This window comes from Populus nigra, chromosome 16 (genome assembly GCF_951802175.1).
Source record: "Populus nigra chromosome 16, ddPopNigr1.1, whole genome shotgun sequence".
Taxonomy (NCBI): Eukaryota; Viridiplantae; Streptophyta; class Magnoliopsida; order Malpighiales; family Salicaceae; genus Populus; species Populus nigra.
In genome coordinates this window covers 210,395-238,108 of record NC_084867.1, presented here as the reverse complement: position 1 = coordinate 238,108, position 27,714 = coordinate 210,395, and the positions used below count along the sequence as shown (strand labels likewise).

At 35.7% G+C, this 27,714-nt stretch overlaps 6 protein-coding genes across 6 annotated transcripts; 5 read left to right on the top strand and 1 right to left on the bottom strand.

Annotated features, from left to right (window-relative positions):
* The first annotated feature begins 509 nt into the window (after window positions 1-509).
* On the top strand, window positions 510-3,041 carry LOC133675624 (heavy metal-associated isoprenylated plant protein 9-like). Its single transcript, XM_062097054.1, has 5 exons — window positions 510-977; window positions 1,107-1,296; window positions 1,408-1,580; window positions 1,710-1,800; window positions 2,312-3,041. Exons 1-5 carry the CDS (start codon window positions 957-959, stop codon window positions 2,785-2,787), a joined length of 951 nt encoding a protein of 316 aa, XP_061953038.1. The 5' UTR covers window positions 510-956; the 3' UTR covers window positions 2,788-3,041.
* A 3,420-nt stretch (window positions 3,042-6,461) lies between these two features.
* LOC133676305 (protein SODIUM POTASSIUM ROOT DEFECTIVE 2-like) lies at window positions 6,462-8,126 on the top strand. The gene is made up of 2 exons (XM_062097963.1): window positions 6,462-6,870; window positions 7,532-8,126. The coding sequence occupies exons 1-2, from the start codon at window positions 6,741-6,743 to the stop codon at window positions 7,828-7,830; spliced, it is 429 nt and encodes a 142-aa protein (XP_061953947.1). The 5' UTR covers window positions 6,462-6,740; the 3' UTR covers window positions 7,831-8,126.
* A 3,003-nt stretch (window positions 8,127-11,129) lies between these two features.
* On the top strand, window positions 11,130-16,958 carry LOC133675301 (uncharacterized). Its single transcript, XM_062096641.1, has 6 exons — window positions 11,130-11,286; window positions 11,481-12,168; window positions 13,043-14,625; window positions 15,047-15,181; window positions 15,307-15,484; window positions 15,574-16,958. Exons 2-6 carry the CDS (start codon window positions 11,520-11,522, stop codon window positions 16,767-16,769), a joined length of 3,741 nt encoding a protein of 1,246 aa, XP_061952625.1. The 5' UTR covers window positions 11,130-11,286; window positions 11,481-11,519; the 3' UTR covers window positions 16,770-16,958.
* An 896-nt stretch (window positions 16,959-17,854) lies between these two features.
* LOC133676329 (peroxidase 5-like) lies at window positions 17,855-19,478 on the top strand. The gene is made up of 4 exons (XM_062097993.1): window positions 17,855-18,143; window positions 18,398-18,589; window positions 18,671-18,836; window positions 18,946-19,478. The coding sequence occupies exons 1-4, from the start codon at window positions 17,922-17,924 to the stop codon at window positions 19,356-19,358; spliced, it is 993 nt and encodes a 330-aa protein (XP_061953977.1). The 5' UTR covers window positions 17,855-17,921; the 3' UTR covers window positions 19,359-19,478.
* A 2,267-nt stretch (window positions 19,479-21,745) lies between these two features.
* LOC133675703 (peroxidase 5-like) lies at window positions 21,746-23,506 on the top strand. The gene is made up of 4 exons (XM_062097163.1): window positions 21,746-22,109; window positions 22,347-22,538; window positions 22,645-22,807; window positions 22,892-23,506. The coding sequence occupies exons 1-4, from the start codon at window positions 21,891-21,893 to the stop codon at window positions 23,302-23,304; spliced, it is 987 nt and encodes a 328-aa protein (XP_061953147.1). The 5' UTR covers window positions 21,746-21,890; the 3' UTR covers window positions 23,305-23,506.
* Window positions 23,507-24,315: 809 nt separating this feature from the next.
* On the bottom strand, window positions 24,316-26,193 carry LOC133675212 (nascent polypeptide-associated complex subunit alpha-like protein 2). The gene is made up of 4 exons (XM_062096518.1): window positions 26,025-26,193; window positions 25,839-25,941; window positions 25,012-25,130; window positions 24,316-24,885 (listed from the first exon to the last, which is right to left on the bottom strand). The coding sequence occupies exons 1-4, from the start codon at window positions 26,124-26,126 to the stop codon at window positions 24,535-24,537; spliced, it is 675 nt and encodes a 224-aa protein (XP_061952502.1). The 5' UTR covers window positions 26,127-26,193; the 3' UTR covers window positions 24,316-24,534.
* Between the last annotated feature and the right edge of the window lie 1,521 nt (window positions 26,194-27,714).

The window sequence follows — 27,714 nt, the reverse complement described above, 5'->3', positions numbered from 1 at the left end:
GATAATAAAATTTAAACTCGTGACCGCTAAGTCATCAAGATTCTGATATCATATCAAATAATTAATTAAACTCAAAAGTTTAAACTGTTAAATGATATCCCAAGATATTATTTATATTATTTTATAACAAAACTAACAAATCAATCCCAGTAGATAAGGAGTTTAATGTTCATGTTTATAAACCATTGCCATATACAGCAATTTAAGTGTGTAAACATCTTTACACGCAAAACTGATCACATTTTAAAGATTTATTTTGCTTAAACCCTAATGTGTTTAGAAATTAAGTTCATATCCTTATTAAATATAGGGACAATACTTTATTAATAAATTATATCGATATTAATTATAACTAGAAATTAAAGTGATGTGAGTTTCTTACATGAGATCCAAAATGGAACACACAAGAAACTAACTAGGAATCCATCCAGGTTGTGAAAGTCACCCAGCTGACTCATCACAGCGGTCGGTGGTGTTGGATTAATTATGTACCATCCTTTTCAATGTCTAGCTAGCTAGCTTAATTACTTCTCTTTTCCCATCTCTCCCTTGGCCTCACCAATTGATCATCTCCCCTTACTTTCTCTATAAATTTGCCAACCCTACTTCACTGCTTTCCTCCCCGCCCTTCTTCTACCTCTTGATTATTAGCCTTGCAGGTTCAAAAGAATTCTAAACGAAATAATATTGTAGTGACGCTTTAGTCTCTTTGTCCATTTAGTGGCATTCCATGTGCCTTGGAATCACATTGCTATACTTTGTGTTATTAATTAAACCCCACTGTCCATTAATACATTGCTCACTGTCTCTCACACTCTCCTATACGTATATAAACTGTGATCCCTTGCTGGTCTTGATTATCCAGGCCTCTCTCTCCCATCTTGTTGTTTAGTTCTTATATTAATTGGTTCATCGCCTCATTCTCAGGAAGAAGTTTGCTTTAGTTGTTTCTGCAAATGGGGGAAGAAGCTAAGCAGGTAACTAATCATCAGATATATATATATTCGATCCATGCATGGTTTTTTGTGTTATTTTTGGTTTTTGAAAAGTTTTGGGGGCTTGAGTCTTGTTCATTAATGTGATCGTGCCTGGTTATGAATTGATAGGAACAAGCCAAGGCAGAGGCTAAGCCAGAAGAGAAGAAGGAAGAAAATGTAGAGGAGAAGAAGGAGGAGAAACCAGCAGAGGATGCAAAGAAGGAAGAACCAAAGCCACCATCTCCATTTGTCTTGTTTGTGGACTTGCATTGTGTGGGGTGTGCCAAGAAGATTGAGAGGTCCATCATGAAGATTAGAGGTCTCTATGTCTCTCAATTTAATCAGTAAAGGAGCAAAAAAAACAAGAGAAGAAAACTAATTAAATAAAGCTCGAAACTAATGAATTCTAACAATTTTTCATTAACTGCAGGTGTGGAAGGGGTTGTGATGGACATGGCACAAAACCAAGTGACTATAAAGGGGATAATGGAACCTCAAGCTGTGTGTAATAAAATCATGAAGAAAACCAGAAGAAGAGCTAAAATTTTGTCCCCGTTGCCTGAAAATGAGGGTGACCCAATGCCCCAAGTTGTTGCTTCACAGGTCTAATAATTAATATTTGGCAGCATCTACTAAATAATAATCAATGCATGTAATTAATTAATTAATTTGTTAGACATTGTCGTTGATTATGGAAAGTTAAAACTATGTTATTTTTGTTGATAATTCCAGGTTAGCGGATTAACAACTGTGGAGCTTGATATAAACATGCACTGTGATGCCTGTGCTGAGCAACTTAAGAAAATGATTCTCAAAATGAGAGGTAATTAAGGAATTAACTTGAGTGTCACTGACCAACCGCATCAGAGAAGATGACAAGGGGATCCCATACATTTGGGCTACTGGGTGCCCACCCCAGATGTTTCCACATCTGCTAAAGGTGGGGTCTTTCTGGCGTAGGACTGCGGTTGTTTAGATGGAGAATCTTGGGGACCTCGCCTACCCCCAAACCCATGCCCTGCTGTAACTGCGTGCTAAGAGAAGCTGATTGTCTAAAGATGTTTCCTAGTGGAGTCCAACGCACTGTTTTCACCTTTGAAAAACGAGAAAACAAACAAATAAAAAAGAGAAAAACTGCACCGAATTTGACTTATTAGAAGTCGACACTGAACATGGTTCCCATGCTAATTTTTTCTCCTTTTATTTTGAATAGGATAGATTTTGGCATGAACAGAGTAAGGTCCACTCAGGATCGAATTGAGGATTAATCTGTTCATGTTTGATATAAAAAAATGTGATTTTTCCTTAATTAGAAGTGTTTTGATTGATTACAGGAGTGCAAACAGCAGTGACAGACTTGAGCACAAGCAAAGTCACAGTGACCGGGACAATGGAAGCAAACAAACTAGTGGATTATGTTTACAGACGCACCAAAAAGCAAGCCAAGATAGTCCCACAACCTGAGCCAGAGCCAGAGCCAGAACCAGCAAAGGTAGAAGAGAAACCAGCAGAAGAAGCAAAACCAGCAGAAGAGAAAAAGGAAGAGCAGAACGAAGAAAAGAAAGAAGAGGAAAAACCAGCAGAAGAAGATAAAAAGGAAGGAGGTGGTGACAACGCTGATAAAAATGAGAAGAAAGAAGATGAAGGGCACAAAGAAGTAGTAGAGAATATTGACATCATCAACAACATTGATGAGGAAAACATGAAGAGGATGATGCATTATTATGATCAGCCACTTTACGTGATTGAGAGAATCCCACCTCCTCAGCTCTTCAGTGATGAGAATCCCAATGCATGTTGCATTTCATGATCTTGTAATCATATATATTAATCAGTAATTCCATATAAATTGTTTATAGCAAGCAGCACATTTACACCACCATTGCTCATGGTGAGATAGAATTTAGAGAGGAGCTGATGAGATGGTGTTGATATAAGTCCGCTGTGGGGAAGATAAACATGGGATCTCCTGCTGTATTTTGTGTACCATATTAATTGAAGTATGCAACGCATGGTCATTCCATCTCCATGACAAAAATTATGCTTCTGCTAATTAATTATGAACTTCTGTGTCATGCTTGAAGGATGATATAATCTTTTGAACTGGACAACCTTAGAACTACATAATGATCTCTTAATTCAAGATATAAAGTAGCTAAATTTAAGGTGGATATAACCTTCTGTTTTGGAAGTTAATTAAAATTCAAACCAACATTAGAATATTCTTTTCAGAACTCAGTTGGCAGCACAATACAATATTCTACATGTAATGCTTTTTAATTAATTTTATAATTTAAAGAATAATTATCTATTGTAACTAGCTAAAAAGTCTTAATTTTCACCTAACAATAGAACGTTTTAGACTTAATTGCCGGCGGATCATCATGAGTTCACAAAATTAAACAAAAAAAAGGTGCTTGATGGATCATTCAAATATTAGTTAATTTGGAAGTGTTAACTAAATTGTAACTATATAGCTAGTTTATAGGTATTTTTGTTTATTAGCACTTTTTAAAAACATATTAAATAAATAATAATTTTTTTTTATGAAATAATATAGTTTGGTATATACCGTAGTTTTTAAACACAACATTTAAAAAGATTGCAATTGAAAAACACTATATTTAAAGTGTTATGTTTATGAACTGTAATATTTACATTAAGTCTCAAACTAACCCTCAAAACTAACCCTAAATAATACTCTAACCCTAACTTTAATATCTTTAAATGTCATGTTTTTAACTCATCATTTATTTAAATAATTAATACGAGTAGCAGCAATTATAGCATTAATTATCAAATTGTGTTATTTCGTAAAAACATTTTCAAAATATATTTTTTGCCAGTTTTTTGTTTTTTTACTTGACGAAGATTGCTATTTTTCCTATATATATATAAAAAAAATCAAAACTCATGACTTAGTCAGCTAGATCAATATTACCCTTCCATCTTCTTCTAGGTAATTAAGAGAGAGGACGAGGGTGGGTTTTAAAGCTAAAAGAAAAGGAACTCTTATATATACAACATATCCTATCTGCAAGCTTATCCAAAACAGCATGAGCAGCCATCTTAATAAGGTTTTGATGTTCTTCTTCGTCAAGAAATCTATGTATCAACTTCTTATTCACAAAAAGAAAAGTCACAGTAAAAGTTCCCTTTTTTAACCTAAAGAAATATTAAAAGTTGGCAGTAGACTAACAAATTATGTTTGTGGATGCCACATGTTAGAAGATCATCATAATAAAAATATTTGAAGTTTGAGATTCCTTAGTACTGAAAATCCAGATCAGGTGGGGCTAGCTAGGGTTTTCAAATCCAGAGGTGGGGCTAGCTAGGGTTTTCACATGCTCGGTGGGTCGACCTCATGATCAGGCAGGCACTGTATATGAGATCTGACTCATCTTGTATAAGATAGGATCATAATAAACACCAATGGGATACAAACTAACGTGGCGTAGAATGGCGGTGGTGATAACATGTCTTTTTGTTTCTATACACAAAAGTCGTCAGAGCATGCCCCTAGCTCATGGCCATGCCCAAATCCTCAGTTTCTTTTTGAAAAGTAGCTAGATGCTTGCCGATGTCACATGATGATTTGATATAAATTAGAGTTAAGCATCCACTTAACATTGGAAGTTGCTAGCTGCGCGCTGATGATCAGTTCAGAGACAGCAAAACATTGCTGGTTAAAGCTTGTTTGATTTATGATCACAAACTTGTTACAGTGTGCTTGGTAATGCATGCGATTACAGTTTGAAAAAAAAAAAAAGGTGTAAGAAAAGCTGTAATTTAGATTTAAGTTCTAGTGGAATTTAAAACCACAAAATTGAATATATGATATTTGAAGCAAAACCCAATCGATCTTAACCATATAAACAAACCGAAGCCTAGCTAGCTGGGTCACCATGAGAGGTTGAAACTGCTTGCATGCTGCATGTACTGTTGTCGGTCATAGAGAAAGATATAAAGGCCGGCTGTGGATAAGAAAATAGCTTGCATGAAATCTCTTCCCACAACTTTTTTGTTTTTGTTTTTGACTATCAGCATATGTTGTGGCAGACTTCACGTCAAGGAAAAGCATCTCATGTGTCATGATTAGTAATGCATTTGTTTGAATCATAATACCAAACTTACATTGGAGTGTTATTATGATTTAAAAGTATTTTTAAAAAAAATTAATTTTTTTTATATTTTCGTATTGTTTTAATATGCTAAAGTTTAAAATAATTTTTAAACAATAAAAATATATATTTTAAATGTATTTATAAATAAAAAAACACTTTAAAAAACAAATATTACCGTATTCTCAACACCCCTCTTAATCATTGCGAGGGTTGAGCTTAATTATCCAATAAATCCAAATATAAGCTTCACTTGTTAAGAATATTAAACCTAGTATCTATATATGATTTAAAACACAAATGAAATATATATATGATGTTGTAAATTCTATGTTGTTCTTGATAAAATTGGAAATTACAGCCTCATCTAGCTTCCTCCTCCCCATTTCTAGATCTTTTAGGTTTTACAGTACTCTCAGTGAGCCGGTAAGCAGTAACAATTCAAGAGGAGAGTGGATTTGTATCCCATTTATTATACAGAAACCCTAGTAATTCTTCTGTTAATATCCACTCGATCGATCTATGATATCCATATATAACGTTATATACAAGATATATATCCAGTGTAATTAATATATAGGCTTAATAAATCCCCAATAGGGTATATATGTACACTTTAGCCATTGATTTTCCACAGACAAATATATCCACTAGTCTACATTAATAAATAAATCTTACTACCATGAATTTTGAAGACAGCATGTAGTGTTTACAGCAAAAAGATCCCGTCGTCGAATTCAAAGCTTTCAATTGTAAGGACATAAAGGAAGAACATTGTATATGTTAGCCAAAACAAAATCTGGACTCTGCATGTTACTTTGCTGATGGCATTTGTTCTAGAGAGGAAGGCAATCCATGTTCTGATAATGCCGATAGAGATTCAACAGGAAGAAGACACTGAGTTAAAGTTAGCAGAAGCAAAGAATGCATGCATGTGCATGGTGGTGTCGCCGAAAACAACATGTATAAACTGATGATGCTTTGCGCACTTGCCTTTTCCTTTAAGCATAATTACAAACTGCATGATCAAATTAAGAAACAAAAAACATATTGGTGATCTCAATCAAGATCTTGTTGTTCTCAAAGGCAATTAATATTTGCTTCTTTGGCAAGGAAAACAGCTCACATGGGAGCCAAAACTTGGGGACAGTTTCAACTTCCATGCATGTATGCATCATCTTCCATGGAAAAAGAAATGCAATAGTGCACCTTTTGATTTAACAAACATAATTGCTGACACATCCTTTCCCTTATCCATGTCACACAGGTCAAGAATTTCCCCCTCTGTTGTCCTACCATGCATCTCTTTAACTTATTAATAATAAGCCTTCTAATCTAACTAAACTGATCAAGCCGCCATGAACAGTACTGCCAAAACAATAAACAACTGAGTTCAAGAAAATGTCGAGAGAAAGAGGAATGGAAAGAGTAAAAAAAGATTAGAGGCCACTTTAATTGCTCCTTTTTTTTTCTCCTCCAAGGGAATCCATGAATGTAAGCCAATTAGAGCTTTACCCAAAATCCTATATATACAAAGCATGAAACCATCTTCCATATCTAGCTAGCTCATCAGAAGTAATAAGTAGAGTGCTCGATTTAGTTCTTGGATGTTAATTAAATTGTACATAAGGTTGTTCTCCAAATGGCAAGCATGCAAATTGTTCTAGCTTCCAGCTGCAAGAATGTTGAGGCACAGCACGTGGAGTTGATGGTCCCTCTTTACTCCCATGGATGCGAGAAGAAGGTGAAGAAGACCTTATCCCATCTCAAAGGTAACTGATCAAGACTTATTAATTATAGCAAATTAAGATGACATAATTTTATTTTTTTTCGAGAATGATGTTCAGTCCTTAATTATAACTTACATTTTAATTGATTAATTAGCGAAGATAACACAATGATTTCACCATAATTGATGAACGATAATTCACCGAAAGAAACAAGAGCAAAAATGATGTATGGGATCGGCTTTGGCTGTAGGCTTGATTTGGAGACATTGAGAAGGAACTGGATTATGGACCCACTAATTATCTATGGGCTGATGGAATTTGCATCCAATTATGTGCTCAAGCTGGTCCAATATGCACTCAATCGAGAAACTAGCTTGGTCACAAGAGTATTAATTAACCTCATTATTGCTTGTGGGCGTCCACTTCCTCTCTCTTTTTTGCTTTGATTGAAATATAATGATTGTATTTGCAATAAATTCTTAAACATAAGTTCATATGTAAATTCAAAAACCACAATTGAGTGTTAGATTCATCGTAGTGGAATAAGAGTGCCCTTCTCATGTTTCCACCGTTTTAATCTTTTATATCTCGAAACAGTAATTTATGATAAAGGGTTAGTTGAATTAGACCCACTTTCGATTTCAAGATGATTATGAGAAAACTTCGGTAACTTTGTGCTAATTATTTTCTATGGAAATGGCAGGAATTTACTCCGTAAATGTAGATTATTATCAGCAAAAGGTGACGGTATGGGGAATATGCAACAAACATGATGTATTGGCAACCATAAAGAGCAAAAGAAAGGAAGCTCGCTTTTGGAATCCCCAAGACAGCACTCAAATGGAAGAAGAAGAATCACAACCACCGTCTCCGCCGCCGCCACCACCACCAAAAGACTCCAGTACTATTCCTTCTTTGACTCTAATGAAGGCTCGTTCCCTAACTCGTTCCTTAAGTCGGAAAGTATGGAAAAAGGTCTTCACAAGAACCTATTCCTTCTAAAGAAATTAAACATGCATTTTGTTTGCAGCTAAAATTAAGAACTCATAACGAGTGTAAAATATATTTGACAACCCAGCTAGCTAGCTTCTCATCTTTTGTAAATAAATTTGCTAGCCACCATGTTCAAGCATCCCGGCCCTTCAGGCTTTGTAATTCTTGCAAGAAATTGACGGTGGTGTCTTGCTTTTCTCCATCTCTTTGTTTGGTGGAAACTTGCAAGTTTTCATGGCTGTCCACGTGTTCTTTGAATTTAGAGTTGTAATAAATAATTCATTGACCATTTTGAGGGAAACAAATTTCTACATGTTAGGTCACGCGCCCATCTTAGGTGATTCGAGTCGTGGCGTGTTGCTGCATGCGCCATAACTTCGTAGGACTGCTTGGCCCTTTAATTTAATTTTTTCAAGAAAAAGAATATATATATATATATATATATATATATATATATATATAACAAATTGATGTATCTAGCTGGATCATAAAAAAATGAAAAAATAATAATTCCATACATTTAATTTAAGGATTAAAAAACTACCGTAAAAGAGAGATTTTCGTGGGGAGATGAAGGAGTAAATTTAAGGCCTCTTTGCCGCATAAAAAAGAGAGTAACTAAAACCAAAAGCTCCTTTATAATGCACATAAAATAATCTTTTTTTGACCACATATATAAATAGTTGGTTGGTAATCATATATAGGACGTACTGCTTTTAATATAAAGTTTGAAAATTATTTTTATATTGATATTTAGATTACGTACGTCGCCTTTGTTATCCTGGTGTGACTCGAAAGAGTTAGAGAGTTGTTACCAAACTGGGTCCTGTGAGAGGTGCCAAAGCAGCCACTCAAAATTCAGTCTTGGAAGCCATTGCAGGTCCCCCCACGTTGCTCCATTGTTTTCAGTCATGTCATCTGAAAAAGGGTACTCGAAAACGTCATATTCCCCATTGTAGTCATCGCCGTCTTATCCTGATTCTACTCCGGTGGCCTTTAGGGTAAGTAACGGGTACAAGAGGGGTTAAAATCAAACCCTTTTCCATAGTTCGAGTTTCAAACAAATTATTATTTATTTGCATCAAAGACGATTTTTTTTTTATTTCTTTACCTTCCCTGCGGTTTGAATTATGAATCATAAGGTAGAGAGAATCAACCAAGCTCACGCATGGAAATCTTAAGGAATTAAGCTAAGGTTAGTTTCAACACATGAAAATTAATTCCGAAATACCACTTGATTAATTGAAACAATTAATAGATATTAGCGTTATGATCACATCATATTATTTTTCTAATAGAGTACAATAGCTTTTGTTTTTTTAATGAATTTAAAAAATATATTTCACTTCAAAAAAATATTAAATTAATGTTAGAAATGGTCTAGCGTTTAATTCTCTGAATAACGATGGAACTTTAATAATTATTTCTTTTTCTTTCATTTTAAATGGTACGATTACCTTATAAAATTTTAAAATGATTGATTTAATATTTTTATATATTTTAAAGTAAAAAATATTTATAAAACACCACAATACCAAACACAAACAATATATTTATACTATACTAGGGTTAATATATATATATATATATATATATATATATAGAATAGCTACTATAATATATAAAAATATAAATATGTTAATAATTACGAGTTGATATTAATTAGCAAGATTCGGATTCTTAACTTGATGAATAAGTGATAACTTACTTATTGTTAATGCAATCTACTCGAGTCGAATATGACTTCTTTTAAAGATATCCCACTCACTGCCTTTTGGTTTATAAATTTGGCTTCATGTTGCCTACTTTCTTCAAGTCTTCAACAACTTATATTTCTACATATTCACTTACAAGAACACCAACATTTCACAACAACAAAACCTATAGCTACCTACTCTGGCAAGAATTGATTAGCACGTATATGCAGTACTGGTCGCAGATTCAGGAGAGACAGACAGACAGACAGACAGGAATTGAAGATGATAACGGTGGCAATCATGGCGGAGCTACTGGAAGGATATGCGGTGGCTCTGGCAAGAATTACAGAGAGATTGATGCCACCAAGACGCAGCATTAATGGTTTTCGAGGTCTCAGGAATTCCCGTTTGCCTTCTTCTTCTTCAGCTGCCACTCATGATCAAGACCCCTGTTCTTTCATTGTTTATTTCTGATTCATGCCTACCTATCTCTCCTGTTCTTCGTCATTTGTTCATGTTCTGAGTTTAATTCATTGATGTATGAGATTCAATCCCCCCCCCCCCCCACCATCTTTCTTGTAGTTTTCTTTACTTAATTAAGAGGCTCCAGTAGTTTATGCATTAATTAATTTGTGGCCCAGAAAATTTTGTTATGAACTCTTTTGAAAACACTGATGCGTCCCCGCACTAGAGTATGGACAATACTCAGCACATTTATGCGAGTGCTGTTGTTGTCCTTGTGGGGCTCCTCCTATTGCAAGATTCAAGCTTTTCACAATGACTCGCTGCAAATGATAGATGCAATCCATCAACAAATTAAAGAGCCAAGTGTGGTTCCATTTATGAACAACTTCAAAAAGTAAATTTTTTATCCAACTTGGTCAAATTTCTAACTATCGAAACATATTAAAAAAACTATCATCTAGTCTTTCTATAAATAAATAGTTGGTTTTCACTGAATTAGATATAAATAAATAGTTGGTTTTCACTGAATTAGAAAAAAGAATTTGGTTTTGATATAAGAAAATTTTTATATAATTTTTGGTTAATGTCTCAAAACAGAAAAGACGAAGATAATTGAAATAGAAATGTGTTTTTCTTTATTTTAAAGGAATAAAATTTAATTTAAAATTGTTTTAAAAATAAATTTATTTTTATATCTCTATCTATATTCTTATAATTAAAAATGTTTAAATATGCCGGGATATTAAACAAATACAACCGAATAAATAATAACTTTAGATTAAAATTAAGCAAATGTATACAATACCTTTTAGTTGCTTCCTCTTTTTAGCACACCAAACAATTGTGTTAAGTAGGACAAGAGCTAGAAAAGGAGAATTACACCCCAATTTTATTTAATTGATTAAAACCTAAGACAAATAATATATATACATATTGATTATTATTTTTTGATTTTCAATTAGGTTTTAGAGGAAACATTTCAATGTTGAAAGCCTATTTAAATAAAATTCAAGATTAGATATTCAATTATGAAAATCAGATAACACTCAAAATCACATTATTTCATACAATTTTTCCAGTGGGGACTTGATTGTTTGTTAGGTAAGATTGCAAGAATCAATACTTTAGGTACTGACATCATATACTAATCATAGTTTGCGGACTGCTGCCTATTTTGTCAAATCCAATACAAAGCACCAGTAAAATAACACTTGTTGCCTTGACAACCTTCAACTTGAAGACTCGCAGACAGAGCACTGCCATATCTCTTTCCCCGGCTCTCTGGCACCAGTCTTCGTCTCCGGTAACAACTCTTTTTTTTTCCTTTTGACTTTCCTATTCATTGATCTTCATCATTTGTGTTGTATATTGATTGTTTTTTGCATGATTCTTGTTCTTAATCATTATGGTTATTTCTTTTGATTGTTAGTCCTGATTATCACTTTAAAGATTCTTAATTTGACATGGATTTTTGTGGGTTTTGATCATTTTATGCAGTTGTTTGTTAACACAACATAAAGATATAGGCTTAATGAGATGATGAATTATGGGGTTTCTTATGGTTATAATAATGGAGGTGGATCATCATCTTCCTCTTCAAATTTATCAGCTTCAGCCCCACCTTTCACTGTTGACAGGCCTGCAGCAAAATCCCTTTTGGATTTAACTGAACCCACTTATCCTGTTAGCTTGAATCCCTCCTTACACAATTGGGTTACCTCCAACTCTCACATTCCCAATTCAAGACCTGATCTCTTTCCCATTCCAAACCTGGAATTTGATTCCGTGCCTTCCCCACCTGCATTTGGATACTCCTCGCCTACTTCCCAGATGCCATCTATGAGCCACCCTCTTGTTTCGGCTTCCACTGATGCTGTTTTGTATGTTCAAGGTAATCCTAGCATTGTTGAAGCTGAACCATATTATCCGTCATCGTATGTTTCACCTGCAATTGCTAGTGATGGTTCCTTGAAGATCCCCAACCAATCTGGTTATGAATTATTGTCTACCTCTCATGTTGGAACATCTAATGGATCCTCTCGTGATGATTATAGTCAAAGCTTGGTAGTTTTAGAGCATCCTGCACAGTGGAGTGGCTTGTGGGAGGGAGTTACTGATTGGCATCAGAGCAAAAAAATGCAACTTGATGGAGGTTTTTCTGCGAAGGAGAATTTTATTAATCAAGGTATCCTTGTCTTATTATTACTGTTATTATTGAGAATTCAAAAAATTACTTTGTACCTTGCATTTTGTTCTTGTCTATTCATACTCATTATTGATTTTGTCATCTTTATAAATTACTGTGCTTATTATTTGTCATACCATATACCTTGGATATTTATTTTCCTGTAGTTGCATCTCCACATTAGAATGAGTGCTATTCTGAAGTCTTTATCCATAGTCTAGCACAGCATACGCTCTATATTAAGCTGTAATTGTTCTGTTTCATGCCATTTGGTTATTGTTTCCATGCCCATTGAGAAAGTATAAGAAAGATGAACATAATACGAAAATGTGATTTTCTCTCAAATTCGTACTCATTAGTGAGATGCATTTTGTCATGTTTTCTTTTTCACTGCGGAGTAATTTTATTCACATCTCTCTTCTTTGTATCTATTCTTCTAAACTGTTTTCTAAAGGCACTCTTGCTCTGCTGGGCAAGTGGTAGGCGTCTACATATAAGCCTCTTTGTAACTTATCCATTCCTTATTGAAGAGTCCTTTTGATACCGAGGGATGTAGATAACACTGTCATAATTTTTAATATATCAGATATAAGGTTTGGAATATATTCCTTTTACTCAGCCATAATCTGTATACTTGGGGTTACTTTTTGCCCTTATGTCATTGGAAGTCTTTAAGGAGATTCTTCTTTACCATCTACCAGAGCCATCCTTAATTATGAGTAATTATATCTTAATCGAATGATTTTGGCTCTAATTGCACAACAAGTTCAGTTTTTGAAGTATGCACCCAGCAGAAAACAAATGGTAAGATAAGCATTTTTAGCTAGGATAGTTACCAGTTATCTAGCATTTCCTTAATTGCTTCTACTTGCAGGGTTTTCTGCATTCAAGGATATCAGCAAATGTGAAGAAACTTCCCTTGGAATCAACGTGGTTGGTAGGCAAACGCACACTGAGTCTGCAAGCACAGGACAGCTGGATTATAAAGCTTTCCTTGGTGAAAAACCCAAGTTCATGCCTGCGGGTTATTCAACACCATCACCTTTGGTGTTTCCTTCAGTAGCACCACAAGCTTATCCTCAGGTACCATCCTCAAATGTAGTCAATTCTCCGATTAATCAAATGCCAGATGTCATTTCATATGGAAAATCCTCAAGGAAGCGTGATGCTAGTCCAAATGATAGTATGCCAGTGACGAAGCCTTCACCTGCGGTTGTTGTTAGATCCCCAGGGCAAGATAAATATTCATTTAAAAATATGAACACTGGTTGCGATGGTGATGAGAAGGGCAATAATTCCTCTTCTGTGCAAGAGCCTAATCCATTTATTAGCTCTGAAGGAAAAGTTTTCTATGATTCTAGCCAAATTAATTTTCATCTGAAACAAAATGATGATTACTTGGCAGAAATTTCCTCTAAAAACAATGAGTTGCCAAGCAACAAAAATATTTCTGTGGATTTCTTCGATCAACTTTTCAAAGCAAAAATGGACAATAAAGTTCTTCGTAGAAATCTAGATTTCTTCAATTTGGCTGTGGATGGTCATGAAGCCATTGGTTCTGTAGAGAATACTTCTGAAAGTTTAGATCATTACAACCCTGCTGTGGACTCACCATGCTGGAAAGGTGCTCCAGTTTCTCATCTATCTGCATTTGAAATTTCTGAGGTTGTGGACCCACTGATTCCAAAAAAGGTAGAAGCTTGCAATGGCTTGAGTCCTCAGGGCCCTCAAATCTTCCCTTCCGCTACTAATGATGCTGTAAAAGCCTGCCCTGAAAAACAAAGTAATATCTCTGTGCCCCTCAATCATGAGAGTCTGGAACATCAACAAGTCTCTTTGTTTAAGAGGCCTTTAGATGCTAAAGTGTTATTTAGAGAAGAAATTGATGATGCTGGGAAGTATGGACCCTACCAAAGGATACCAAGCTATTGTCATGAAGCTCAAATTTCTGATGTCATTGATGATGAAACTAGGAAAGAAAGTATCCTTTCTGATTTTAACTCCCTGCACACTGAGCAGCGAAGTCTTGAAGACGGTGAATGGCCATCAAAGAAAAATTCTTATGTTGCAGATGTTAGGAGGAAAATCAATGATGACCCTGATGATTGTTCATCTCACGTGCCATTCCATGCTATAGAACAGGTCTTATGTTCACCACCTTCATCAGAACATGCTCCTGCTCAGCACACCCAATCACAGGGTGAAGAATCATTGTCAAAGATGCATGCACGGACACTTGTTGATACAATGCACAACCTTGCAGAATTGCTCCTATTTTACTCTTCGAATGACACTTGTGAGTTGAAGGATGAAGACTTTGATGTTCTTAAAGATGTGATCAACAATCTTGATATCTGTATATCGAAGAATTTGGAAAGGAAGATTTCAACACAAGAATCATTGATTCCTCAGCAAGCCACTTCTCAATTTCATGGAAAGTTATCTGATCTTTACAAGGTATTTCATTATTTTGTTTAATTCATGCAACAACTTAGGTTTTTATAGAACTGGAAGAAGCTATGGGCTCGGAAAAGGTATGAATTGAAGGCACTGCTTGGTGCAATGGTGAAACTTTAAAATCCAGTTTCCATCACACACAAACATTGACCTCTCATTGGTGGGTGATGTATGGATATCAGCTAATTTTCGTAGTGGCAAGATCATTCGATGGTCCAATCCCACACCTTTCACTTCTGGTATTGAATCTGTGATGTCCATTTAAAAAAACTAAACCAATAGGCATTATCTATGTGATAATCTTATGCCCTCATCAATCTTGCTTGTCCATGTTTTGATGTTTTATCACTACACTGAATAATGTAATTTTAGGTTGTAAATGTGAATTGACCTTGAGTATGTTGAAATTGTTATATTTCAGGGCCAACTTGAGTTTCAGCATTTTGAGGATGAGGAGGAGCATAAAATTGCGTCTGATAAGAGAAAGGAGAAACTGTCGAATTGGGCTTCCACAAGGTGTGCTGCAGATACAGTCAAAGATGATAACATGACACAGGTATTCTTTTTGTTGCTGTCACATCTATTTTATAGAAATTCTAATCTTAAAATGATTTTTGCTATGAAGGATGAAAAAGAGTAAAAGAAAACTAAAACTTTTTGGTACAAAAACGTGATTTGCAGGCTATAAAGAAGGTTCTTGCCAAGAATTTTCCGTTTGAAGAAGAATCCGAGTCACAAATTCTTCTGTATAGGAATCTATGGCTTGAAGCAGAAGCTTCATTGTGCTCTGTTAATTATATGGCTCGCTTTAATCGAATGAAGATTGAAATGGAAAAAGGCCACTCACAAAAAGCAAACGGTAAACCTATCACCTATCTCTGATTGTCACTTTAATTTATTCAATAAAAGGACACATGCTTACTAAAATCTTGTGTGTTTTCTACTTAGATTGTTCTTCTGCTGCCCCTGTTGTGCTAGAAAAATCTATGGTCTTGGAGAATCTTTCAAGGCCCAAGGTTTCATCTGACATATTGCCTGCTGATGATAAGGGCAGCCCTGTCCAAGATGTTTCTTTTCTAGATTCATCTATCTTAAGCAGAAACAGCCATTCAGGTGATGTCATGGCCAGATTTCATATCTTAAAAAGCCGGGTTGATGACTCAAATTCTATGAGTACTTCAGCTGTGGAGAAATTATCAAGTTCCAAGGTTTCTCCTGATCTGAACCTGGTTGACAAATTGGCATGTGACACGAAAGATAGCACCAAGCCCAATGTATCCATCCAGGATTCTCACATGTCGGGAACAAGCAGTAATGCTGATGATGTTAGCAGCCATGCAGATGATGTTATAGCTAGATTTCATATCTTAAAATGCCGGGTTGACAACTCTAGTTCTGGGAATACCTCAGCTATGGAGAAATTGTCAAGTTCTAAGGTTTCTCCTGATCTGAACAAGGTTGACAAAATGGTATATGACACAAAAGATAGTACTAAGCCCCATATTACCATCCAGGATTCCCCCATGGCTGGAAGGAGCAGCCATGCAGATGATGTCATGGCCAGATTTCGTACTTTAAAAGGCCGGGTTGACAACTGTAATTCTGTGAATATATCAGCCATGGAGAAATTGCCAAGTTCCAAGGTTTCTTCTAATCTGAGCAATGTTGGTAAGTTGACTGTCGAAGCAAAAGATAGCACAAAGCCAGATATAACCAAGCAGGATTCTCCTTTGCCAAGCACATCAAGTCATGCAGAAGATATTGAAGCTGCTATTATGGCCAGATTGCTTATCTTGAAACACAGAGATGGCTGTTCAAGTTCCTTGGAAATGGAAGAGTATCAGCCAGAGAGCATTGATAATGGGTACACCAGTCTGAGAAGGGATGTTCCAATGGGTAAAGGTGGATTGAAAGACAGCATTTTGGATGTAAATATGGAACCTGTCATCCGAAATTATCCTGCTGACTCTGCTGAAGACAAATCAACTGTGAAAGAATTCCGTTTATTTGTCAATGATGATGCCAAGACCCAATCTAGCCTCACCAATAGGTTTGGAGACCAACCTCATGCTGGTTGGTATGATAGCTGTTCATCAGACTGGGAACATGTATTGAAGGAGGAGATTGTAGGGCAGGGTTATTGATGAACAAGTTGGATGCTCAATGTTTCCTCATCTGCAAATAATATCCTCTCTGTTTTCCAATAACATATATATGGTGTGACCAGACATTTTTACATTGGCTTTGCTTTAATGAGAGTTTGATGGCTCTTTGATCGTATGAAAAGTTTATGGACTTCGAATTTTGTAAATGTATGTGTGGCTTTTTTCCAATTTCATCTTCTAATTTACCTTGAACATCTAAGTTTAGTTTTTGCCTGGTTGCAGGCTGAGATATCTCAGCTGGTAAGTGGTATGACGTTTGATCCAGTAGTGAGTGCAGATGGAAGGGTATTCAGTTTCATCTTGAGTTCATAAATCCTTTGAACGGATCGCTCAATTACTTAGACAACAGAGGGACTAATTCAGGGGATCCCCCTATAATTTACCATCAATTTCCTTTTCCTATTCTAAAATCCAAATCAACTGTTCAAGTTTGATTTTGTCAGAAATTTAGAACACTACCAGGTCCGTCTCGCTGGAACTTCATCAAAACTGTTATGGATTGCTCATGGAGTTTGACTACTGTTTACAGAATGCCAATTGCATCCAAATTCTGTCAAATATCATTGTTTTTGTACCGATTTAGAACTGGTCAGGACTCATGGCCCCTTCTTGCACGCAAAGAAATCATAAAGTAGATTATAGAGGAAGTTCTTATCTCCTCCAAGTTACTAACACATGCACAATCTTAAGTACTGTATGATTATGATATGATATTTTATCCAATCTTTAACCACTCTTGCTGAATTCGTTCTTCTTGCTCCCAAGTCAAACCAGATTGATTTCTTTACGATTATAATGACAGAGCAATTGTTGCATGTGGATTATATTATAATGGGAATCATATCCGATTCCATATGTCATGAAACTGCCTCCACTTGTCTTTTCTTGTACTTTTGGAAGAGTATCATAATCTATTGCTGATCATGTAACAGGAAATTCAGCCTAGCTAGTGCCTTCTCATCTGGCACCGAAAACTGCATAGGACATTTTATATTGGATGGAATAATTCGTCATGCATCAATATAAAATGTTACGATGCCTAATTTCTTCAACTATATATAGACGTAGTTTTATGCATAGATCATTGATAGATATAGTTCGAGCTAGCTAGGGCGATATAAACATCACATCATGAGTTCCAAGAAGCTAAGTCGGCCATGTCTAGTTTGCTGGGTTGTTGTTTTCCTGTTCTGTACTCAAAGTGTTCATTCTCAGCTTGAAGTAGGGTTTTATAGAAGTTCATGCAAGATGGCTGAGTTCATTGTCAAAAGTGCAGTTAGAGATGGTTTCAATAAGGATAGAGGAGTGGCTGCTGGTCTTGTTAGAATGCACTTTCATGATTGTTTCGTTAGGGTAAGTATGTGTGTGTGTGTGTGTGTGTAGAGAGAGAGAGAGAGAGAGAGAGAGAGAGAGAGAGAGAGAGAGAGATGTGAACAAGTAAACATAATCTCTTCTTCTTTACTTCAAAGAAGCAAAAAGAGGAACCTTGGAAGTATTTCAAAGGAAAAAAATTAACAAGTTCATGTCACTATAGCGCATGGGTTTTAGATCTAATTCATGACAGTGCTTGATTAGACACCAACTTGGTTACCCTTTTGGTCATTCAGGGCTGTGATGCATCTGTGCTCCTTGACTCCACTACCTCAAACAAAGCAGAAAAAGACTCTCCTGCCAACAACCCTAGTCTGCGAGGCTTTGAAGTCATTGACAATGCAAAGGCTAGACTAGAGACCGAATGCAAGGGAATTGTCTCATGTGCTGATATTCTCGCATTTGCAGCAAGAGACAGCATTGAGATAGTAAGAAGAATTGTTTATGAAGTGTTAAACGCGCATGCTTCAGCATGCATGTATATATATAACCCTTAATTCTTTGTGCAGACGGGAGGTTTTGGCTATGATGTTCCTGCGGGAAGAAGAGATGGCACAGTTTCACTAGCTTCAGAGGTCTTAACAAACTTACCTCCCCCCACATTCAATGTCGACCAACTCACTCAAAATTTTGCAAACAAGGGTTTCTCACAAGAAGAAATGGTTACCCTCTCTGGTACTTTACCTATATTTACTATATCCTGTCAAAACAAGATTAATTCTTACCAAAATCTCGACACTGCTGAATGATCATAATTATAAACTCTGTGATGACATACATCCAGGAGGACACACCATCGGTCGATCACATTGCACTTCCTTCAGCAACAGATTATACAACTTCAATGGAACAACGAGCCAGGACCCAACCTTAGATGCTACGTATGCAACAAGTTTGAAGCAGATGTGTCCGCAAGGCAGTACAGATCCTAGCCTGGTGGTGCCAATGAACCCTGGTAGTCCAGCCACTACTGATGCAGGCTACTATCTCGATATCTTAGCAAACCGAGGCTTGTTCACATCAGACCAAACTCTCTTGACAAATGCAGCAACTGCAACTCAAGTGAATATTAATGCAAGAAATTCCATGCTTTGGAAGAGAAAGTTTGCAGCTGCCATGCAGAAGATGGGCAAACTTGATGTCTTGACCGGGAATGCGGGAGAGATTCGGGCTGATTGTAGGGTCATCAACAGTTAGCTAGCAAGAGTTGGGAGCTGAATTATTGATCTGCTTTCAAGCTTAAAGTCAATGGGATACTTTTTAAATAAAATATTAAAAAAATAAAATAATATATGTTTCCAGTGCTTAGTGTTATGATTCTCAAAAGCTCAAATTAATGACACTCATCTCCTACTTGAAGGTATCTACGTACGTTCGAGCAATTTTTCCTTTACAATCGAAAAAAAATAAAATTCATATACTTTTGATTCTTATATTATTTTTATTAAATTTGTTATTCTAAAAATAATAAAACTAATGGATGATTAATTAATATTCTCAAAGAATTAATAAGATTCCGATCCCATTAATTAATTACTTAAACAAAGGATTAAGCTTGCTTGTACGTACGTAGTGATATATGTTCTTTGACTTGGATATTGATCCGTGCATGCATGTAAAATGCATGATTTATTTTCTAATTAGCTATAAAAAGATCTCCTAATTCATTGTAGACTTGTCCTTCCAAACCTAAGGTAATTATTGCTTACAAACTACAGCTTTTTTTGGTTTAGAAACTACTCTCCGTTGCATGTCTATTTATTTATTAGAGTTTTAAAAAAGATGTTTATCTAAAAAATATATTGATTTGATGTTATTTTAATGATTTTTAATAATTTTAATGTGCTATATTAAAATTAAAAAATTAAAAAAAATATTTTAATATTTTTTTAAAAAAAACTCCGAAATTACATTGCAGTAACAAACACACACTAATCTAATATTCTAGAAGCAGTAATCCACGTATAGGAAGCTGTTTTACCTTGATTAAAAACACAAGATTACCCCTTAATTACAAAACAAGTTTGGATGGAAACACTTCTTTTGTTGCTATATAACACACACATAGATATAATTAATAATTTCACATCATTTATGGGGCATGCAGTACGTACAATCTAATAAAGCAACAAGATTACATATATATATATTAATCACAGGACAAGAATCTCAAACAGGATTGTATGTCTTTAATAATGCTTATATATATATCTTTAATCAAGTCACTCATAGTTTTGACAGCCGTGGGACTCATTCAGGGCCCTTTTTTTCACTTTTTTATGTCGGTAGCCCTAATTATTGCGGGAAAATTCAAGATGTGGAATCTTTGTGGGCAGCGTGCTTGTTTGAAAGTTTGGTATTTAACGTCCTTTTATACAACTTTTTGCTTTTAGAATGAATTAAGGAAGGAAATTTGAAAAACATTTGGTTATTGTTTCCAAAACAAAAATTATGGAGACAATGCGTGTCTATTTCTACTCCGCACACGGATAAACCTTTCAAGAATGGTTGTCTCTCAGCTGACATGAGTTTTTGTTCTTGAAAATACGCTTTTTAGAAAGAGAGGAGACCCTCATACTGTATAAACAGCTAAAATTCTTGTCTCTCAGAGATGGCAACACCATTATAGACTAAATTTTATCCTTGAAAAATCACCTCTTCGAAAGAGATGAGATTTTCATACTATATAAACGACTAAAATCCTTGTTTTCTAGTTGATGTTTTGTAGTTGATGTAGGATAGTAATTTCATCACAATGAGAACATGGTTCTTGTACTTTTGGTTTTGAAAACAAAAAACGAGTGTATATATATATATATATGAACTGCCGGTGGTTTTGGAATAGTACTTTAATATCCTTGAAGAAGAAAGCCAGATCGATATGATATTATACAAATTAATCTCCTTGAATTAGGTGAGTTTATTAATCTCCAACACCAAGTCTCAAATTTGGTTTGGAGTGTCGGCTAATTCCATGCAAACAATATATATTGATCGCAAGTGGCATTAGGTAGGTTCACGTTTTATTACTTTTCCTGCGCCTCATCCATCTCCAGAAAGAGTTATGGAGAGAGTACTGAGAAACATGTTTTTTCTATCTCGAGATAGTATAGTAATCAAATCGTTATCTAATTTTGACTAAGTTGGCATCCAAAGCTTACATCTTATTATTATTATTATTATTATTTATAGAATGCTCATACATAGACAAATGAGGGGGGAATCACCTCGCACAAGTGGGTTTAATAGGACAAATTAAGACATGCTCATCTAGATTTTGAAAACTCATACAAATCCACGAAAGAATTTACCAAACCCTTTAATTACCCACTCTTGCTGAATTTTCCTCCCTCGGTACTGTAGCTGAATTTATCCCACTCAATTAGTCAAAAACATTAGGTTTCTTTGTCTGATTGCCTGATAATTCTTTTGCATGATGCTGAATTGAAATCCAATCATATATGATTCCAAATGCCATGAAAACGATTCAACTTGTCCTTTCTTCTATTTCCTGACAACAGACATTACTTCCTCGACGCTGGCCATTCAAGAATAAGCATATATATTAATTGCAGTCCAGTAGTGGCTTCTCAACTTGCACTAAACATTATTCCACATTCAAGTGTGTGAAAGTGGAACAGCGTTTCCTTTCTTCAACTATAAATAGGTATAGCTTTCAAGTAAACAATTCAGGTTGGAGGATATAGCTAGTGTAAAGTTGTCGGGATAATGATGAGTTCCAAGAAGCTAACTCAGCTATCTGTAATTTGTTGGGTGGCTGTTTTGTTTTGTCAAAGTGTCCAATCTCAGCTTCAAGTAGGGTTTTATAGAAATTCATGCAGGAGGGCTGAGTTGATTGTTAGAAATGCTGTTAGAGATGGTATCAACAAGGATAGAGGTGTAGCTGCTGGCCTTGTGAGAATGCACTTTCATGACTGTTTTGTTAGGGTAAGCATAAGCTAGCTAGCACACACTCGAGAAAAGTTATTTTCTAGCCAAAAAAACACATGACAGACACATTTAAAATCATAACATAATCCAAAAAGCTTAAAGTAATTATTAACATGTTTTTGCAACGGCAACCCTAGGTTGCCTTAATCGGTGTAAGCATGTAAACGTTTTTGCTTGTTCGAAGGTTATTAACCTGGTTAGATGTGTGTTTCTTTTCTTTTTTAACTAATGTAGGGTTGTGAAGGTTCTGTGCTTCTCGACTCCACCTCATCAAACACAGCAGAAAAGGACTCTCCTGCCAACAACCCTAGTCTGCGTGGTTATGAAGTCATCGACAATGCAAAGGCTAAACTAGAAGCCGAATGTCGAGGAGTCGTTTCATGTGCTGATATTCTGGCATTTGCAGCAAGGGATAGCTTTGATTTAGTAAGTAGAAACGTTAATTAATTTGGCTTAGCATTTGTGGATTGTTTAGGAAACTGAAGTGGTAAGTGACATGCTTCAACCTTGAACCCTTTCATTATTCGTGCAGACTGGAGGGATTAGCTATGATGTTCCGGCTGGAAGAAGAGATGGCACAGTCTCGCTAGTCGCAGAGACTTCAGACTTACCTCCTCCCACCTTAAATGTTGATCAACTCACTCAAAACTTTGCAAAGAAGGGTTTATCACAAGAAGAAATGGTCACACTATCCGGTAGTATAATTAATTAACCTCGAATCAATCTCACTCTTCTAAGACAAGATCATTAACAACTTACTAATTACTGCATGTTAACAGGAGGACATACCATCGGTCGTTCACATTGCACTTCCTTCAGAGATAGATTATACAACTTCAGTGGAACAAATAGCCAAGACCCAAGCTTGGATGCCACATATGCAGCCAGTTTGAAGCAGAAGTGCCCACAAGCTAGTACAGATACTAACTTGGTGGTGCCAATGGACACTATTACTCCAACCATTAGTGATGTAAGTTACTACAGAGATATCCTAGCAAACCGAGGCTTGTTCACATCAGATCAAACTCTCTTGTCAAACACAGCAACAGCAAGTCAAGTGAATTCGAATTCGAGGAGTCCCTTAGGCTGGAAGAGAAAGTTTGCTGCAGCAATGGTAAAAATGGGCCAAATTGAAGTTTTGACTGGTAACACAGGAGAGATTAGGGCAAACTGTAGGGTGATCAACAGCTAAAGTTAGGAGGTGAATTGTTGGACTACTCTTGAAGCTTGAAGACTTCAAGTCAATAGGCAATTATAGCAAATGCTATATACTTCGTCACATGAAGCCTTTACATCTTAATTATTTACTAGTATTCTGTAATAATTGAGTCAACAAATGATCAGTGTACTGTAAGAGGTTTCCAAAATAAAATGTGATGAAGTTATTAGACATTTTTTTTTTTTGTTATTTGCATCCCTATTTAAAAACTATATAAAACACTATATAATATAAAATAAACTTCCTATAACGCAATTCACGCTACATGAAGCCCAATTTTCATGAAACGGACTTCCACTTGCCTTCTCAATGATATCTTGCAATGAATGAACGATACATTTGAGATACTGATCAGTAAAATGTTTTTTCATCTGTAATTAGACATGATCACCATGTACATGGCTTAATTTCACGTTTTTGTCAGAAATTGTGACGAAATATGATTTCCATGAAGCGAATTTTTTGTACAGTATGCAGCTGGGCTCGTCTTTCTTTGTCAAGATATTCGTTCTCAGCTTCTACACGGATTTTATATAAATTCTTGTAGGATGGTTGAGTACATTGAGCTCATGATACAAAAAGCTCAATATTCGTATGCTTACATACTCGCATTTGCAGCAAGGGATAGTATCGCTATGGTAAGTAGGCTTGCTCTGGTTAGCCTCTACGGTATCAGTTTTGCTAACATACTTCAACATGTTTAAATTCTGTGCAGACTGGAGGGCCTTGCTGTGATGTTCCTCCAGAGCAGAAGCTTTTATCTTGGTATAATTTACCGAGCCCCAGTGGCTCGTGTAATGTTAATAATCAGATACTCTATAGCATATATGCATAGTGGAATATGGCACGATTGGAAGAAGTAAAATGGAAAATAAGGTTTAGACATGAATGAGCATTTGGTGATAAGAGTTACAGTGTCTGGAAGAATGATGTTTTGGACAAGTGCCAAGACACTTGTACATTGGGCAAGGTTTTGACAGAGGATTTTCTAAACTAATTATTATTGTTGATTATATCAATCTGCACGTCTAACAAATAAGAGAGCTTACTACCAAAACAAAAAGCCTGCATAATGACCGCAATAATCTCAAATTTGACACAATGGATAATTCTCCTGGGAGATGGCGAGCCAATCTGACCACCATTAATTAAATGTTCTGAGAGCTCATAAACTGAAAATAAGAGAGTAACCAGGTAGCCAGCCTAAGTAGTAAGCTCCATGATAGCGCTGACAATGTCCCCATTGTTTGTCTGGAGAGCCTTGACAGCCTTGGTCCTAGAAACCCCAGCCTGTGTCATAACCAGATCAATGTCCCTAGGCTCCACCCCAGTATCATCGACTTCTTCCTCTTCTTCCTCTGGTGGAGCTGAAGCAGCTGCAGTAGAAGCATCTGATTTTGGTAACATAGATGACATGTCTGGCATCCTAAACTGCTGAGCAGCCTGTGTCTGCAGCTGAGAGCTCAAATCCTCTATCTTAGCCTCTCCGAATATGACATAAGTCTCAGAATTTGGGCTCTTGAAGACATCTGGCTTTGAGATAAAAAAGAGTATCTGAAAGGCCAAAGAAAAAAAAACTGGTTGCTCGCACAAAATCACATAGGCAGCCAAAGTTCAAGAACAAAAGTAATAGTAGTAGTAGTAGTAATAGTATATATTAACAATAAAGCAAGATAATACATTTTTGGTCCTCTTGATGGTGACCCTGCTAACACCAGTAACAGGTTTCATGCCAAGCTTCAACATTGCCTTGCGACTCTTCTTTTCACTTCTGCTCTGCTTTGAACTCCCATTCGCACCTGCATCTCACAGCACTCCTATCATTAACTTTAACAGAACAATGCCATCTATTTAAAACAAAAACAACATTCACGAAACCAAACCGATATTTAAAATGAACCTTGGGAAAAAAAGGTTAAGACTATACGAGATCAAACTCATAACCTATAGTTTAAAATCAGACAAAATGGATCTGTAATGCAACTAGATAAACAAAACACTTTAATTAAGAAAAGACACTAATAACATGAAAAGATGGAAACTTTAAGGATTGTTACCCCAGGAAAAGCATCATAACTTGACAAGCAAATACTCTCACGTATTGGGCCACAAAGATATCTTCCATCATATTTCAAAAGTCGATTTTCTCACATACGAAATAAGTAATTGAAAGAAACTCAATACACTTCCAATTCTCATAAACCAAAAGCATGTAAGCATTAGACACTAAACCATTTATTTGCTACAGCCACCTCACAAACCAAATAAACAGAAAAATTCTTTTTTTTTCCTCAAACAATGAATCGTCAAACAAAGAATTGAATCAAGGACACAACATTTGCAGAGAAAAAAAAAGTAAACTCACTAAAGCAACTTGAAGACTGAAAACAAAAATTCAAGAAAGAAAACCCAGATTCACAAATCAATAATAATTACTTGTGGGAAAAAAACGTATCAAATGGAATATAAAACAAGAACCCAATACGAGTAATGAGAAAAGGAAGTACCGGGGGTGTCATCATCATCGTCCTCGTCCTCATCATCCTCGTCCTCATCCTCATCGTCCTTCTCATCTTCTTTCACGTCCTCCACAACAGGCTCATCCTCGTTCTGCTTTTGAATATACAAACAGAATAAACTACCAAATAATAGACAAGTAACTATCAAGATTAAAGACATAAGCAAAAGAAAACCTGAGGAGGCTTCTTTTGCAGAGTCTCTTCCACAGTTGACTTGACCTCCTCGGTGGTGGAAACGGTGGCGGGTTCAGCCTCAACGACGGGACCGGGTGACATGGTTTTGGCTGCTGCTGCTGGTGGTTTACTTGTGTTTTGGGATAACGAGACAGAGAGAGTGAAGAGTAAGGAAGGTAGGGATATAGAGGTCTCTTCCTATGGGCTAAAGAGAAACGGACCTTTTCTTTTGGCCCATTTTTAAATTAATTTGTCACAACAAGAAGAGAAATTTTGTGAATATATATATATATATATATATATATATATATATATATATATATATATATATAGTTCTGAGAGAAATTAGATAATGATGCTTTTTATATACTTTTAGGAATGTCGTAAGGTGATAACTTAATGTGTTTTTTATTTAAAAATATATTAAAATAATATTTTTTTATTTTTAAAAAATTATTTTTAATATTAAAACGAACTAAAATTATAAAAAAATATTATTTTATATAAAATAAATTTAAATTTTAAAAAACCATGATTTCGATACATTGTTTTAATAGAAATTAAGCCATGGTTGAGGACTTGAAATCACCTACATGAATCCGACACATATTAATGCCAAGTGGGTTTGTGTTTAACAAGATCAGCAGTTTCTTACCGCTTCATGACCTTTCGAACAACTCAAAAACCTCCACCTTTCATATAGTTAACTTTTTATTCTCAACTATGTTTTAATTCTAAAAGATTTTAGGTTAATATTCATTTACTTTTAAGTTTTCAGGATAGCTTAAGAACTCAGATGCATTTCCATCTTTAAAATGAATAGAAAATGTTGACTATACTGAGATTCATATGCAGAGCACATAACAATGTTGGTGGGCGCTAACACGGTGGAGTCACTTCATTACAAGAGCTTCATAAATTTGGTTCCATGCTAACTAGTCCAGCACTGCCATGATCAGTTGGAACCAGCCATTTCCAGACCATGAAGGGTAGGAGTAAGACGTTTGCTGCTAGCAGAGGATACTTCCTGTGGTGTCTCACATTCCAGAAAAAAAAAGGGTCTCATTCAATCACAATATAAACTACAATAATAACCATATGCAAACAAATGTCATATAGTCCTAGAGGTGAAGTATCCAAGGTAAAAATTGCAGAGAAAAATATAATGGACAGGCTTTTGTGTACCAAATTGACAGAAGCGATAAGATGATGATTATATCTCAAGTCAAGTTGCAGCTGCAACAAACTATGCATGAAAAGATGCAGATGCAACAACAGATTGAAGTGGATGGTGTTGAAGGAAAACAATTACCCCGTTGACACAGGTATTATAGAACGATATCAGTTTTCCTAACTAATGCGATGAATGAACAGCAGAGAATAAATGGCAACCGAATCAGTCAAATGCAGCTTACATGATAAATGAATTTCACTGGTAAAATTTTGTTGGCTGTCTTCTGTTCCCAGATACCAGACGCTCAATAATTTACCATCCCATTTCAACAATGCAAAACACAGATTTCAGTTATTTCAGTCTTGCCATTCAGCACTTGTTCATCATTCAATTTTACTAAACAACACTGCTAACCTAACCAGCGATGCCATGAGGTCCAAGGTTTCAAAGAAAGGCATGAATTACTCAATCTCTCACCATCCAAACATCCTCAAGGCCAAGTTCCACAACAGATAT

Excerpts from the sequence above, each read along its gene's own strand:
- LOC133676329 (XM_062097993.1), top strand. The coding sequence starts at position 17,922 with ATGAGTTCCAAGAAGCTAAGTCGGCCATGTCTAGTTTGCTGGGTTGTT. Across the intron at positions 18,590-18,670 it reads CAAGAGACAGCATTGAGATA|ACGGGAGGTTTTGGCTATGA; the intron begins GTAAGAAGAATT and ends TTCTTTGTGCAG. Across the intron at positions 18,837-18,945 it reads AGAAATGGTTACCCTCTCTG|GAGGACACACCATCGGTCGA; the intron begins GTACTTTACCTA and ends ACATACATCCAG.
- LOC133675624 (XM_062097054.1), top strand. The coding sequence starts at position 957 with ATGGGGGAAGAAGCTAAGCAG. Across the intron at positions 978-1,106 it reads TGGGGGAAGAAGCTAAGCAG|GAACAAGCCAAGGCAGAGGC; the intron begins GTAACTAATCAT and ends ATGAATTGATAG. Across the intron at positions 1,297-1,407 it reads GTCCATCATGAAGATTAGAG|GTGTGGAAGGGGTTGTGATG; the intron begins GTCTCTATGTCT and ends CATTAACTGCAG.
- LOC133675703 (XM_062097163.1), top strand. The coding sequence starts at position 21,891 with ATGATGAGTTCCAAGAAGCTAACTCAGCTATCTGTAATTTGTTGGGTG. Across the intron at positions 22,110-22,346 it reads TTCATGACTGTTTTGTTAGG|GGTTGTGAAGGTTCTGTGCT; the intron begins GTAAGCATAAGC and ends TAACTAATGTAG. Across the intron at positions 22,539-22,644 it reads CAAGGGATAGCTTTGATTTA|ACTGGAGGGATTAGCTATGA; the intron begins GTAAGTAGAAAC and ends TTATTCGTGCAG.
- LOC133676305 (XM_062097963.1), top strand. The coding sequence starts at position 6,741 with ATGGCAAGCATGCAAATTGTTCTAGCTTCCAGCTGCAAGAATGTTGAG. Across the intron at positions 6,871-7,531 it reads GACCTTATCCCATCTCAAAG|GAATTTACTCCGTAAATGTA; the intron begins GTAACTGATCAA and ends TGGAAATGGCAG.
- LOC133675212 (XM_062096518.1), bottom strand. The coding sequence starts at position 26,126 with ATGTCACCCGGTCCCGTCGTTGAGGCTGAACCCGCCACCGTTTCCACC. Across the intron at positions 25,942-26,024 it reads TGCAAAAGAAGCCTCCTCAG|AACGAGGATGAGCCTGTTGT; the intron begins GTTTTCTTTTGC and ends ATTCAAAAGCAG. Across the intron at positions 25,131-25,838 it reads CGATGATGATGACACCCCCG|GTGCGAATGGGAGTTCAAAG; the intron begins GTACTTCCTTTT and ends TGTGAGATGCAG.
- LOC133675301 (XM_062096641.1), top strand. The coding sequence starts at position 11,520 with ATGATGAATTATGGGGTTTCTTATGGTTATAATAATGGAGGTGGATCA. Across the intron at positions 15,182-15,306 it reads AAGATGATAACATGACACAG|GCTATAAAGAAGGTTCTTGC; the intron begins GTATTCTTTTTG and ends CGTGATTTGCAG. Across the intron at positions 15,485-15,573 it reads CCACTCACAAAAAGCAAACG|ATTGTTCTTCTGCTGCCCCT; the intron begins GTAAACCTATCA and ends TTTTCTACTTAG.